General features: G+C 46.9%; 1 protein-coding gene across 1 annotated transcript; it reads left to right on the top strand.

The window, feature by feature from the left end:
* Positions 1–12,193: 12,193 nt before the first annotated feature.
* LOC125328544 (UDP-glucuronosyltransferase 1A1-like) lies at positions 12,194–13,485 on the top strand. The gene has a single exon (XM_048309419.1). It carries the CDS (start codon positions 12,541–12,543, stop codon positions 13,483–13,485), a length of 945 nt encoding a protein of 314 aa, XP_048165376.1. The 5' UTR covers positions 12,194–12,540.
* Positions 13,486–15,903: the final 2,418 nt, after the last annotated feature.

A 15,903-nucleotide genomic window follows, 5' to 3' on the forward strand; every position in this document is an offset into this window, starting at 1 on the left:
CCAAATCATCCTGGGATTCTATAAAGAGCAGCTCCTTCTTTCAAACAAACAGTTGTTTTGTGGCGTGGATTTATTACAGTCATTTGGGATCTCCTCTCATAAATTTATTACAGGGGTTTTGGGACGTCCTGCCATGGTTTATTAAAGCATTTCGGGATCTCCTCTTGTGGATTCATTGGAGGGTCTTGGGGATCACCTTTCATGGATTTATTAGAGGAGCTTGGGGATTCTATTGTCATAGATTTATTAGAGGGATTTGGGGATCTCCTGCCATGGATTTATTAGAGGGATTTGAGGCTCTCTTTTCATGGATTTATTAGAGGTGTTTGGGACCTCCCGCCATGGGTTTATTAGAGAGGTTTGGGATCTCCTGCCATGGATTTATTAGAGGGATTTGGGGATCTCCTGCCATGGGTTTATTAGAGGGATTTGAGGCTCTCTTTTCATGGATTTATTAGAGGTGTTTGGGACCTCCCGCCATGGGTTTATTAGAGAGGTTTGGGATCTCCTGCCATGGATTTATTAGAGAGGTTTGGGATCTCCTGCCATGGGTTTATTAGAGGGATTTGGGGATCTCCTGCCATGGATTTATTAGAGGGATTTGGGGATCTCCTGCCATGGATTTATTAAAGAGGTTTGGGATCTCCTGCCATGGATTTATTAGAGGGATTTGGGGATCTCCTGCCATGGGTTTATTAGAGGGATTTGGGGATCTCCTGCCATGGATTTATTAGAGAGGTTTAGGATCTCCTGCCATGGATTTATTAGAGGGACTTGGGGATCTCCTGCCATGGGTTTATTAGAGGGGTTTGAGGCTTTCTTTTCATGGATTTATTAGACGGGTTTGGGACCTCCCACCATGGGTTTATTAGAGGGGTTTGGGATCTCCTGCCATGGATTTATTAGAGGGATTTGGGGATCTCCTGCCATGGATTTATTAGAGGGATTTGGGGATCTCCTGCCATGGATTTATTAGAGAGGTTTGGGATCTCCCGCCATGGGTTTATTAGAGGGATTTGGGGATCTCCTGCCATGGATTTATTAGAGAAGTTTGAGGCTTTCTTTTCATGGATTTATTAGACGGGTTTGGGACCTCCTGCCATGGATTTATTCCAGCCTTGGCAAGTGTGTTGTAGCTACCCTAACAACTCCCTCCTGAGCCTGGAATGGCCCACCCTGCACCTGACAGGATCATCAAGCTTGGAAAAGACCTCCAGGATCACCCAGTCCCTCCCTCACCCCAGCACTGCCATCATCACCCCCAAACCACGTCCCCAAGTGCCACATCCAGGCTCCTCATGGACACTTCCAGAGACGGCGACTCCGCCACCACCCTGAGCAAATTCTTCCAGTGCTTAACCACTCTTCCAGGGAATTCTTTTTTCTAATACCCACTCCAGTGCACCTTGAAACCATTTCCTCTCGTCTTTTCCCTTGGGACATGGCAGAAGAGCCCAATCCCAACCTGCCTCCTGTCAAGAGAATTGTAGAGAGCGACAAGGTCCCCCCTGAGCCTCCTTTTCTCCATGAACACCCCCAGTTCCCTCAGCTCAGGAGATTTTTTAGCCCCTTCCCCAGCTCTGTTGCCCCTCCCGGGACAGGGCTGCCCCCAAATTTGTGACTTTTGCCCCAAATCCAGCGTTCCCACTGTCCCCTTGCTCACATGTAAGCAGGGAGTGACTTTTACCTCGCCCTGCCTTGAACCCAGCAAAGTCCAGCTCATCCAGAATTCCTGGCTGAGATAACCTGGGATAATCAGGCCCACTGAGGGAGCCTTTGGCAAGTTCACAAACAAACTGAGGTACTGATTAACTTCACCCATCCCAGGATTGCCTTTGCACCCACTCCTCAGGCTGAAGCTTTGGATGGAAAATTCATCCTGCATCAGGAGAGAGGGGAGGGCGGGACATTTCCCCGCCAGCCCTCTCCTCACCCCACTTCAGCAAACAGCTGGGGTACCATCACAGAACACATAAATTAACCTTTTTCTGTGAGAAAATGCTGCTTGCTAAACCGGGCTGCTCCCCAACAACCAGCTCTAAGTGTGCTTTATAAAAATCTCAATATATTTAGTAGCTATCATTATTATTATTATTATTATTATGCTTTTTCTTTACAGTTTATAATGAAAGGTTCAGAGAGAATTTTAGTCACTTTTACCTCAGAGCTTCTCCCCCCTACTCTAAAGCGCAAATATTTTATTTTCTGAAAGAAAGCTGCTCTCTGCCACTTTTCCAGTAGTTTCTCCACATGAAGAAATAATTAAAGACATTGGTAAAATGAGAAAAAGAAATAAGGCTGATATGAGGAAAACAATGCAGTTCATTTTGGTGCACAGACTGTGGCACGAAGGGAGATAAGTCGTGTGCCTGAGGGATGGAAGCTGCATGGCTCTGAATATCCTGGGGTGCATTATTTTTAGTTTTGGCATCAATGGCAATGCTGTGAGGCAGATGGATCTTGGGAAATCTCATCTGTGCTGAACCTGCTCCTTTGCTGAGTCAGATCTCAAACCTGAGGCTCCTCTGGTTGCTAAAACACATTTAGTGCTTGTCTTAGTTCTGTGGGGAGGAGTTTTCAGCTACCTGAGGGCCACCTCCCAGGCTGGGAAACAGCTCTGTAAAGGGAGAACCTGGGCTTCAGCTGCCAGGCCAGCCTCTCTCAGCACCTCTTCGTGGTGTCCCTGGCACCGAGGAGATTCCTGCCGGCTCACAAGAGCCTTAAGGGTCTCCTGCTCCATCCCTCCTCCCATTCCCTGGAGGAATCATCTGAGGATCTGTGTCTCCAGCACAGAGAGGCTGTATTCATTTGCTACTGCTGTGCTGAGAGTTGTTCACACCCAGTTTGCCTCCCTGGGTCCTGGCCAAGGTGAAACACGAGACACAACAAAGACAAGGAGTCCTGAGGGATCCAAGTAGCAGGTGGAGGAGCTCATCGAACACCAGTGACTCAGCACTGAGAGGGTCACCCAATCTGGCTTTCCAAGGAAGGAGGGAGAAGGCAAAACAGCAAACCACCCACAATTCAAAGCAGTGAATCATTAACTACAGGATTATCACAGAGCACAACTCAAAGAATCCACCCATCAGTTGCTTTCCAAAGTATCTTCAGGCTACAACCTGCAGGACTCTCTTCCACAGCCCCTACTGTGGCCACAGCAGCATGGCTTTGAGGCTTTGCTGTGCCTGGATTTCCATCCTCCTCCTCCTGCCCGGCCTCTCGGACGGAGGGAAGCTCCTGGTGGTGCCCATGGTGGGAAGCCACTGGCTGAGCATGCAGGAAGTGGTGGAGAAGCTGAGTGAGAGAGGACACGAGGTGGTGGTGGTGGTTCCCGAGGTGAGCTGGCAGATAGAGACGACGCAGGCCTACAAGGTGGTCACGTTCCCGGTGACACAGACCCTGGAAGAGCTGGATAACTCCTTTCAGGATTACGTCGCCACGCACCTGACAGAGAAGCCTTTCCCCCTGAACGCCCTGGCCATGTACAAGGCCTCGGTGCACGTTTTCAGCACCTTCTTTGGGCAGTGCAAGGACATGTTCCGCAGCCAGGAGACCCTGAGGTTCCTCAACCAAAGCAGCTTTGACGCCATCCTGACAGACCCGGCCTTCATGTGCGGGCCCATCTTGGCCCATCATCTCTCCCTGCCCTTTGTGTTCTTCATGAGGGGATTCCCGTGCAACCTGCACTTTGCAGCCCCGCAGTGCCCGAGCCCTCTGTCCTACGTCCCGAGACTGTTCACCTTCAACTCGGACCGCATGACTTTTTTCCAGAGGGTGGAAAACGCCCTGATTTCCCTCCTAGAGCTTGACTACTGCAATGGTTTCTATGGAGAAGCACTCAAGCTTTCCTCAGAAGTTCTTCAGAGGGACATGTCCCTCATGGACATCGTGAACTCCGCTGCCATTTGGCTCCTGAGGTTTGACTTTGTGTTCGATTACGTCAGGCCAGTGATGCCCAACATGGTCTTTGTTGGGGGGATCAACTGTGCCAAGAAGAAGCCACTGCCTCAGGTAATGTTCCTTCTCCTCCAAACTGTACATTTTCCAGTGAAAAGCCACTGTGTTGTTTCAGGAAGTTTATCGCTATTGATTTATTTTTTAAATTTCTGGTAATGATTTAATTCAGCCAGGTTTGGGTAGTTGTTTTCCACAGGCTGAAATCAAAGTACCTCGATAGAGATTTATTTGACTTAATGAGGGTTTTCTAACAAAACCAACAAAAAGGGATTTCATCTACCAGATGGAAATTACTGTCCTCAGTGAGTGTGTGTTATCCACCAACCAGATCCAGTTTTGATTTCATTTTAATGGAACCTGACATCTATTTCTTTCATCTGACCAAAAACCCAAGAGTCATCTTTTGTTTTTAACTCCAGGCTCATCAGCGTCAGTTTATTCACTTTAGTTGTATTTTCATGACAGATTCTTTCCAAACAGGCTGTCTGTGCTAAGTTACTCCTGTTTGTGGGGGCGAAACATAAATGTCATGCTGAAATCGCAACAAATAACCTTACAGTCGTGGATTTGGTGAAAGACACTTGAATGCAGAACTCAGATAAATTTTCATATCTATTCCTTGACATTTGCTTTTACCAGAATTCTTTTGCAGGGTTTTTAAAGCTAATCTAGAAATCTCAATCTATTTGGATAGTCACCATGTAATCTCTAAAATGATAACACCGGGCATTTCTCTCCAGGCACAAAGCAGGACACAAATCTCTTTCCTAGGAAATTGCTCCCTTGCTTCTGAATTGTGGCCACACAATATCTCTGCACTATATCTTTGAGCTGAAGGGGTGGGCTTTTTCTTTCTTGTTTCAGATTTCTTTTATGCTCTTTGACAGCCTTATGAAGAGCCCTCTGAACCTGATAAATAAGGCAAAGAATAATATTATAAAGTAGAATATTAGAATGATATTATATCTAAGGCATCCTCTCATGTCAGGCTCTTGAGAGTGGCACTCGTTTGAGATTTAAGATGCAAATTCCTGCTGGTTGCACAATGTAGCTCTTTGCTTTTATATCCTGAAGATCTCAAAGCTGCAAAGAGTTTGTAACTTCACCACAAGGGCAGAGACATCTTGCCCTTGTTTTATCCCTGCTGGCTCCTGTCTTCACACTCCCATTAGATGAAAATCACATGTTCCACACCTGGAAAAATCTTCTGCATTTCTCCTTTCTTCGGTCTCCTTTCCTAGCTACGCTTTCTACAGACAGCAGGAGAATTTCTCCTATTTTACTTTGAATAGTGCCCAGCAGCAGAGTGCAAACAAGAGTAAAGTGAGTCAAAGGGAGAAATGAAATCTGCCTATTCACACACACTGGTAAAGCCCTGGGTTGCTCATTACTGTTCAGAAACATAATCCTGGGAGAACAAATAGTTCCCCAAAGCCTATTGAACCCGTTGCTCAACTGGTAAGAAAAGAAAAAGGATTACTGGGAGAGGGAGAGAGAAGAAGAGATTCAAAATGCAGATTCTTTATCAGACAAGGAATCCACACTCCTTTCTGTTACACCACTTCCAGAGTTTTCCACAGGCAGGGGAATGGAGCACTGTGGTCTCATTCCAGGTAAGAGCTCCTCTCCACTGTATCAGTGTGCTCCTGTGGAGGAGCTGCTCTGAGCTGAAGGAGCTCAGGCTTGTGCAGAAGTGGCCCTACGTGTCTTATCCAGCTGGGAATTCAATCCTAAATTCTGTAAGGATCATTGCAGAGGTTGTGGGGGAACAGGAGACCACAGGGCTGGGCCTGGGGGAACACAAACTGCATTTACACCTTGGCTAAGCTGCCTCAGGCTGATTTCCTCCTGTCCTGCACTTTGCATGGGCATCTGTCTTGGCAGCAATTACACCTTCGTTAACAGGGAGAGAAATCCCAAGTTGCCAACTCTTCAAGTGAACCAAGTTTAACACAAGGTTGGCAGGAATCAGAGCCAATATCTTGACTCCAGAAGTACCTGAAGGCTGGTGGTGACATTGCAAATAAACTCAAACTGTGAGCCCTGAGACACGCTGGTGACAATCTCATCTTTAGCCAGGGTCAATGCAAAGTTGCTTTCTTGGCCAGCTCAGCAAAGCAAAGTTAGCATGATTCGATCAAAGCAAAGTTCAGTTCCGGAATTTAAGCTGCAGCCACCTTCCAAAGTTCTCCCTGGTTCTTTCTAACCCAAACCTCCCAATACTTACTGAAACAACTGCTGAACTGAAAACATTGAACTAACCCCAGGTTTAAGTAGGTAGCTCCTCAAGTAATGAAAAGTGCTACTGAATAAACAACTTTTTCTCTCCAGCACAAGGGTTAAGAGTACAGGTCCTGTTTTAAAATCCTCCAGCCAGAGCCAGCGGCACCTGGGAAGCTCTGATAAGGAGACATTTCTACCTGGTCTTTCCAAAGATGCAATTAAACTGAATCAGCCTGAAAGTGCTGCTCTATCCAAGCAGTTCGTCCCACTGTCGCCTCCAGTTTGCTCTCGTTCCCTGCATCTCCCATGTTTTACAGAAGAGATATTGAAGGAAGCTGTAAAACACAGTTCTTTCAACAAAAATCCCCTCCTATCAGAGGGAGCTGCTGCCTCAGTTTCCCTTTCTGCAAGAACTCTCTCTTCTGGTTGAATTAGAACACCTCCTCCAAGGTGTGTACAATATTTGAGAGAGGTCTGTGCACAAAAACCTAGAAAGGTTGTCAGAGTATCAGATTTACAAATATCAAATAAATTGGTATTTTCCCTACAGAAGTCAGGGCTAGGAAATGCTCCAATGAAAGTTACCTGAGCAGCCTTCAGCGTCACCCTTCCGTGAGGATACAGCCATTAATTTCAGGATCACATCCTCTCTTTTTCACAAGGTTTCTATTTATGGCTTAGGAAACAGCTGCCCTGGAAATGATCTGTGTTCTGTGATTTGCTTATTGCTCTCACAAAAATTTCGATTCCTTTCCAACTCCTATAATTGCTTTTACAGTTTGCTTTTGCCCTGAAGTTAGTGCATCTCCACACTGCAAAAAACCTGAGGGGGGATCAGGCAGGTTCCCGTCAGCAGCCACCGACCTGCATTTGCCACACACTGCTTAGCACCAAGAAAAGGGTCTGGGGTCAATTACACGAGGATTCCTCCATGGATAAGCCTGGAGAGGCTACTCCATCCCTCCCTGCGAGCTCCAAGAGGCTCCCTGGAATAACCCTCACAAGCTTTATCACTTCTGAGAGGAAAGCAAACCTGCAGTGCCGGCCCACCCAAGCCTTGGTGTCCTTTAGTATCCAGTGGGGAAAGCTTTCCTCCATGCAGACACCTGGCCTTCACCTTCAGAGTCCTCAGTTCCTCAGCTCCTTGTTTACACATAAACCGGGAGCTGTTAACGAGCACCACACCCTTCCGAGCTGAGAGGGGTCCAGGTGCCCTTTGCTACTCATAATGAAAAGCAAACACGTATAAACTTATCTGTTGCCTTGAAAAAAATGAGCCTGGCTGTTAATTTTCTCAATAATAATTACCCAGCTTAGATCTGACCTCAGCTGATCCTGAGCTAATAGAAGAACTTCCTCCTTTCTTTATCTGTCCTCCCTTCATCTCTAATTTCTCTTGCCCTTTCTTTTGCTGCCTCACTTTTCCAACGGTTTTTGCTCTGATGGTCTGGTACAAAAAGTAGGGAGTCTGTGGAGTCCGTAAGAAAGTGTGGCCATCCTATCACGAGACTGTTTCTGTTATAGTCAAGGGGAATTAACTTGTTTCGGCTGTTTTCAGCCAACTGGTTTTGCTACCGAAAATCAGATTGAGTCCAGAGTAAAAAATGCACCAAGCAGCAGCTTCCAAGTTCATTTGGTCAGCTCTTGTCACAGCAGTTGCAATAAACCCTTTGCATCCAGATTTCCTGCATTTATTGAGGAAATTTTTGTAAATCTTTTCAGTCTCCTGCTTTCATTCTGTGCCCTCTCCCACCTCTCCTGTGTTGGGCCTCTCCAGAAATTGGTTTTCCCTGTCCAGTGTGACAGAGTGGAGCTACTCAGGGCAGTCCCAGCACCCTCTGGGTGTCATGAGAAAAATCCCTTTGCCTAAGGCTGTAAGGATTTGTTTCTCCAGACTGAGGATGCTGGGAATTCCACCACCACTTACAAAAAGAACAGGAAAAACTTTGTGCTGATGATAGTTTTTCACCACAAGGACTTCTTCCTTGGCACCACCCAAAAGACTTCGCTCTGGCATTGCTTTTACTCGCTCAAAGACAAAATATTCCTGCAGCAAAGCCCTGAGGGCCTCGGTTCACTGCAGGGTTCCAGGGAATTGCAGCGAATGGCAGCAAGCAAGGGGTCACACCACCCTAATCAAACCCAAGCAGGGCTGTTAGCACCTAATTTTATTCTTAACACCTCAGCAATCAGTTCCTCCCTCAGGAAATGTGAACTTCAGGGACTGTTTGTGCCTCCTTGTGAGTGGATTCAAACCCACAGGTCCAACAGACTTGCTGGCTAATTTAATCTGGAAAGGATCTCTCCTCATCAAAGTTGGGCTGCTCGGAAGGAAATGTGGGAGAGGGAAGGAGCTCCTGGCTGAAGAGGTCCCGGAGGCACCTGGATGTGGTTGTTTGCTTCACCTGTGTCTGCGAGAGGAGGAGAGCTCAGCAGCCTGGTTTGCGTGTGGGGGATTTCCGTGTGTGTGTGTGCTACCAGTGGGATTAGTATAAAGTATCACACCTCCTCCTGGATTTTGTCTTGCTCACAATACATGAAAAGGGTTTTCAAAAGACCAAGACTCCTTCTTTGTGTCCATGTGCCGGCCTCCTTTCCCTTTGTTCGCCCTGAATCCGTCAATTAGTTCATTGTTTTGGTGTGGTACCAGGAGGAAGAAAGCCAATCAGGAATGTTCTCCTCGGATTTAGGATTGCGTGGTGCATCCTGGTGGCTGTGACATATTCGTAAGAGGTGCAGGTTTGGCTGCTTCCAGTGAGTGGGAATTTAACATCAGCCTCGTGTCCTCAGGAATGGAGTTGCAGCCATTCTGCTGGGTGTGTTTTTATTATTTTCTCGCCCACTATTTACCAGGTCAATGGTTTTAACCACAATTATTTTTACAACATGACACCCCTGCTCTTAGTGTCATGTACTGACAGACTTCCAAGCTTACACACTAACAGAAAGTACAAATGTTTTACTAAGGACGTGGCTTCCTTTCCCTTCCACAAACATCTGCAATGTCACAGGCTAACCACAACTGTACTGGGAAGTTAAATATTAATTTCTGTGGCAAATAAATTCCCTGCTTAGTTGCATGGACTGTCATATAAAGGACTGCGTGGATCCGTCTGGAGCAGAGCTCTCTGATTCACTGCCACCGAAATGGCTCTTTGTTACCGTGGTACATGGATATTTCTCCTCCTGACATCGTCTTTAATCCTGGCTGAAGGTGGAAAGATCCTGGTGGTACCTCAGGATGGGAGTCACTGGCTCAGCATGCACCCAGTAGTGGAGAAACTGCAGCAAAAGGGGCACGAAGTGGTTGTGCTTGTACCCTCAACCAGTCTGTACATGAAGTCAAAGGAGCCTCAGAACTACACAGTGAAAGTGTATCCAATACCTTACACAGACGAGTACTTGGGTGAAGTGCTCAAGACCTATGTTAATGCTCATTTTATTGAACAATCTGTTCTGAATGTTGTTCTCACCTCGTATCAAAGCACAATAGAAATCTCCTCGGTCTTTTTCACCAACTGTAAGAGCCTTCTGCAGAACGAGGAGCTGATGCAGTACTTGAAAGAGGGCAAATTTGACGTGATTTTCACGGATCCCATCCTGATGTGTGGGCCCTTGGTGGCTGAGTATCTTTCCATTCCTTCCATCTACTTCCTGCGGGGCTTTCCCTGTGGGATGGATTCTGCTGCTACCCAGTGTCCAAGCCCTCCTTCCTATGTCCCCAGATTATTCCTGGATAATTCAGACAGCATGACGTTTTCCCAAAGGGTGAAGAACATGCTGGTCCATCTGCTGGAGCTCTTTTACTGTAAGCCTCTCTATGTTAACTTTGAAGAACTTGCATATGAGGTTTTCAAAAAGAAAGTGACAGCGACGGAACTCCTGAGCCGTGGATCTTTCTGGCTGATGAGATACGATTTTGTGTTTGAGTTCCCGAGACCAGTGATGCCAAACATGGCATTTATCGGAGGGATTAACTGTGCTCAGAAGAAAAAACTGTCTCAGGTACAAACTTTAATTCCGTTTTTATACTGAAAGGGCAAAAATGTAAATGTATCATAGAATGGCAGAATGGTTTGGGTTGGAAGGGACCTTCAGGATTATCTCATTCTAACCCCCTGCCATCCTGGGCAGGGGATGTCACTCACATCCTTACATCAAATCCTGACTGACAACAGCTTGGTGCTTAAAGAGAGAAATCCTGCATGATGCAGAAATGTTATTTCCTAGTATCCAGCATTCAGATTATATCACATCCTGGCAAACCTAAAGCCTTATCAGGCTTAATTAGGACAATTTAGGTGACGTGTAGCTTTTATGGAAATGATAAGATCCTTTGTTGAACCGAAGAATTTTGGTGTCCTCCTTTCCCAGCTGTCTCATGGACTGTCTGTCCATACTTCCATATATCTCTTCTCCTTTCATCCACAGTGGAGGTTATAGGACTGAAGATTTTACCCATTTCCTATCACAGCCATCAACCAGATCGATTCCTTTCCATCTGCCTTTATCGTCAAGGTGTCAGTATCTAATCCCAAAAAGAAATTATCTTCAGTTCTATCCTCCCCTACTTTTGTAGGCTATTGAATTGGGTTTTAAGCTTTTTAGGGTATGGATATCTTCTCTAAATTTCTCTTTGGGTTTTTGTGTACCAACATTCCAGTGTTCATTTGGCAGCCTTGTCTGAGGTCGTGACCGATCTTCTGTGCATCTCCTTCCTCTGAGCTGCTTGAAAATTCCCATTAAGTTAATCCATGTTGGGATCAGTGTGGGTGATGGAGCTGCTGTTCCTTTTGGAGGGCAGCCTCTCAGCAAAGTCCAAGGTTTCCCACTAGGCTTGGGAAGGAACATGCAGAAACTGCATGGGAAAGAAAGCTCCAGCAAGGATGAAGAGCCTGGAATACCCTGGAGAAGGAAATTGTTTCCCATATTGACCTGCTTATAAACTTTTATGAGTGGTAATCACCAGCATTAAACCCCCAGCAATTTATAACCAAGAAGGATCTGGACACACAGGGTTGGGATCATGAACTGACCTCAGCACTGGTCATGAACTGACCCTTCATTGGCCATGAACGACTCATGCCTTTGTGGAAGGTGGTGTTGGTTTTTGTTATCTGGGGTACAAGGGTGAACTGCTCTTTTGCAACTTCATTTTATACCTGATAGGATAAGGGGTTAGGTGAAAGGTATATCGGGAGATGAGGAAAGATTTTCTGTTGGCTGCTTATCTTCGAAAAAATGCAAGTTTGCATAAAGAAAAACTAATTTCTCTCAAGGGTGCCAACTGGTTTTGGCTACTGAAAAAAAACCCAAACAAAACCAAAATCCAGGTATTGCAACACTGATTTCTCATATTTATCTTTACTATAAGTTATGCTTCACTGTACAACTTTCATCAATTTCATTAGAAAAGAAAATGCTTTCAAAAATGCTAAATTACCTCAGTCTGTGACAACTCTGTCAGCCTTCAGTGGCACTGATGGAAAAGGGTAATTTCAGGGCTCTCTTTATAGGCTCAATCCTCCCATGTGTGGTCAGCAGTGTTTCTGCCCACCCACTCCGTGGGTGCATTTTTTTCCATGGATTTTCCCTGCATTTTGTTGTCAGACCTTGGGGGTGATGGGCTGGTGGTGATGCCTTGAGAGAAACAGAGACTGGACAGGAGTAAGGGAATAAAAGAGGTATTTATTTCAAAGGCCTTCAAAGGTACCCCCTGGGGAGCCAGAGGCTACTGCCAAGAGGGACCCCAAGATGGACAACAGGTCACAAGCTTTTCACACTTTTTAAGTTTGGTTCATTTGCATAGCAGGGTTAATTCTCCAATTAAAGCTTCAGTTTAATAATTTAATCTTCCCTCCGCTTGCCCCCCTTAGAAGCTTTTGGTTTATACTTTTGGGTCTAGGACAGTCTGAGTGTCCTTGGAGAGGCTTTGTTATGTCTGCCTGGCATGAGAGAGCAGAAGTCAACAGGCTATGAGAAACTTCAGAGTCACACACCAGGCAGTGCAGGATGTGAAAAATGGAAAAGTTAAAACCTAAGGCATCAGTGGCAAGAAGTGCCACAAACCTTCTTCCCTTCCTGCTGAGGGAAGAAGGTGGCATTGACCCAATAACCTTAGCCTGGCGTGTGTGAAGGTGACACACCTTTCCTGGCTCACACAAAGCCACCTTTGAAGTCCAAACGTGCTCTGAACCTTTCATAATCATTTATTACTTGCCGCGACCTTGTTGCGTGCAAAGGTGTGCGGACCTGAAATGGGAGGTGAGTCAAAAGGGCAGAGGTGGAGGACGGCTACAAAAGCCGGCAAAGCACCCCGGCCTCTCCTGTGCCAGGGTTCCTCTCTGCACAGTCCACACCATGCTGGTGGCACTGCTTCTCCCCTTCCTGTGCCTCCTGAGCCCAGCCGGCGCCGGGAAGCTGCTGGTGATCCCCATGGAGGGCAGCCACTGGCTCAGCATGAGGAAAGTGCTGGTCGAGCTGAGCAAGAGAGGGCATGAAATCGTGGTTGTGGCACCGGACAGCACGCTCCTGATTGATTCCTCGGATTTCTACAAGACGAAAACCTACCCTGTGCCGTTCAAGAAGGAGGATATGGAAGAACACATACACGCCAGTGCTGCAAGATGTTTCAGCCAAGAGCCTTTCCTGGTGAGATTCTGGAAGGTTTTGGGAGATTACCGGAAGAGCGGGGCCATGTTTCAAGCTTCCTGCAAGTCCTTGCTGTACAACCAGGAGCTGATGAAGTACATTGGAGACAGTCACTTCGATGTCATATTCACGGATCCCGTGTCACCTTGTGGGCAGATCATTGCCCTGCACTTCTCCATCCCCAGTGTTTTCTTCCTGCGGATGGTTCCGTGTGCCATAGACGTTCATGCGGCTCAGAGCCCGGACCCGCCCTCCTACATCCCACGCATGTTCTCGGTCTACACGGACCGCATGACGTTCTCCGAGAGGGTGAAGAACTTCCTGATTGCCCTTTCCGAGTCCTTCAGCTGCAGTATTGCCTATGCTCCGTTCGAAGAGCTGGCCTCGGAGTTCCTCCAAAAGCCGGTGACAATGACGGAGCTTTTAAGTCATGGATCCGTCTGGCTGAAGAGAATCGACTTTGTCTTTGAGTATCCCATGCCTGTCATGCCCAACATGGTTTTCATTGGAGGCATCCACTGTGGACAGAAGAAGCCCTTATCTCAGGTCAGTGGCTGGCTGGGAAGGGTTGTGGCAGTCACACACCTGCACGATCCAATGAGGTATTTGATAGGGATGTATCTCACCTCTCTCTTGGAGAGAGACTATTTATAAGAGCCTGGAGTGATGGGACAAGGGGAATAGATTCCCACTGCCAGAGGACAGGATTGGATGGGATATTGGGAAAAAATTCTTCCCTGTGAGGGCGGCGAGGCCCTGGCACAGGGTGCCCAGAGCAGCTGTGGCTGCCCCTGGATCCCTGGCAGTGTCCAAGGCCAGGCTGGACATTGGGGCTTGGAGCAGCCTGGGATAGTGGGAGGTGTCCCTGCCCATGGCAGGGGGTAGAAAGGGATGGTTTTTAAGGTCTCTTCCAACCCAAACCATTCTGAGATTCTACCTAAGGACATAATTTAGCTTAAGACTTTCTGTACAGCCAGTCCACATAAAAACCAGGCCAGGAGCACAAGATGTCATTCCACCTCCTTACTCTGGGTTTGCTCAACATGGGGATTTTGTTTGGTGAGGCCATCATGTGCTGTGTTGTGTTTAATTCCAGCTGAAATCAGGCACACAAATCCTCAGGCAAGAAAAAAGTGAGTTATAACAGCTCTTCCAATAATTCTTTGCCTCACGTAAAAGGCAGGAGAATATTTCTTCAAGACCATTAGCTGCTTATCTAGTCAGAAAAGTAACTCACTGGGTGATGTGCAAGAGCATCACATTCTCTTTTATGCACCAGCAGCTTTGGAGTCAAAGGCTCATATTTCGTGTGAAGGTTTTGGTGTAACAGCTTTCCATGACAAAGAGCTGAAGTCTCAGCTGCAATTTTAGGAGGCATCCAGTTTGGATGGGGAAACGTTGATGGGTGGTTGCTGGGGAATCCGTGGTATAAAAAGCCCCTGAGTAGCTCAGTGGTGCTCAAGATGTACATTAGCTGCGTGCAACGTGTATTTGTGCTTGCTTGTGCTGTCAGCCAGGGATTAGGTGGAAGAGGAGATAAAGGAGTAGGGAACTCTCCTCAGCAATGATGGATCTGTAGTTAGTGTCATATTTAGTTAGTGTCAAATATTGCTGATTTATTGTCTCAGCAATAAATCACTTGGTTTCCTAAAAAGGATGAAGTTTTATCTTTGTGAACATTACTTGAAAATCAACAAACTCTCCTCTCATCTTCCCTCGAACTTTTTTCACTTGCCAGCCTTCCCAGAGCCCTCGGGAATGGATTCCTCCTGCTATCACCACTCTTCTCTTACTCTTCCCTCAGATTCTTAGGCTTTTGTGAACATGAAGGAGAGAAGCTTCACAAGAAAAGAGATTTGCTTTCTCCACCCTCCCCAGAGCCAACCTGCCCTACCCTCGGGCTTTGCTTCACTCCTGCACGTCCCTGATGCCAGCACTGAGTTGTTTGTTTCTGTTGCTCTGCTTTCTCACAGAAGTCTCTTGCAAGTTGTTCCCGAGCCCCTCTTATCAGGGCAGTGCTTTTCCCAGTCTGTTCTGTCCATCAGAGCGGCTTAACAGCTCCTCAGGGACAATGTCAGGCAGATCCTCTGGGAAAGCAGCAGGACGTCCTGCCTGTGGGCAAAGCCACGGAGCAGCTCCAGCTTGGAACCAAACTCTTCTCCACAGGCAAGGCTCTCTCTCTCTTTTTTTTTTTTTTTTCCCCCCAGGGGGTAAAGATCATAGTCCAGCAGCAATATTTATTGCGAAAATACTGATTGTTCACCCCTGATTTCTTCCTATTGCTCCTGGAAGGAGAAAATGATGGAGAGAGATAGGTCAGGGTGAGAACAAGGAGTGTTGTGCGTGACAGCATCAGCTCAGTGGTTTTCCTTCACTGATGCAAACCCGTCTGCTCCTCCAGTGGATTCAGTTCGTACCTGGTGGTGTTCCTGGCTCCAGTGCTGAGCCGTGTGTAAATCCCAGAGCCTCCTCCTGAGGGTTTACACAGATACTGTGCTGTAGAGTGGCACAATTGTATAATTTTAAACATAAACTCGCCAAGCATTTCAGAGCAGCTGTAAAATGCTTCTCAAAAAGAAGGAAAGAAATAAACCATTTTATACCTGCTTTCAGCAAGCCTGGTTACTTTCAAGTGCCAGCACTATTCTTGGGGTTTTATTTTGGCAAAGCCAAAATTTTATTTTACTTTCAATCTAACATCAATCAGCACAGGTTGAAGCGGAAGGAAGCCTCACATACCCAGCCCAGTTCTGCCCAACCCAAATTCATTTATCACTTCAATGGTTCATCAATGCCTTGAATGGTTACCAGTGAATGGTTCTGCTGGAGCAGCCGGGTCGTTAAGGGGGAATGTGGGAATCTGGCAGGGAGCTGTGGCTGTATTTAAAAGCTGCTAGGTCGGGGCGGATGCAGTTTGGATTTCTAGGCACATGGCTCCTGTGGGTAAATACAGCTCCTCAGCCTCCGTTCTGCTTTTCCTGTCCCTGCTGTGCTCGGCCGGCGGTGGGAGGCTGCTGGTGGTGCCCATGGATGAGAGTCACTGGCTCAGCCTGCGCTCGCTGCTGGTGGCCC

This window comes from Corvus hawaiiensis, chromosome 7 (genome assembly GCF_020740725.1).
Source record: "Corvus hawaiiensis isolate bCorHaw1 chromosome 7, bCorHaw1.pri.cur, whole genome shotgun sequence".
Classification (NCBI taxonomy): Eukaryota; Metazoa; Chordata; class Aves; order Passeriformes; family Corvidae; genus Corvus; species Corvus hawaiiensis.

What these genes read in the sequence shown, in the direction of transcription:
- LOC125328544 (XM_048309419.1), top strand. Translation starts at nt 12,541, where the DNA reads ATGCTGGTGGCACTGCTTCTCCCCTTCCTGTGCCTCCTGAGCCCAGCC.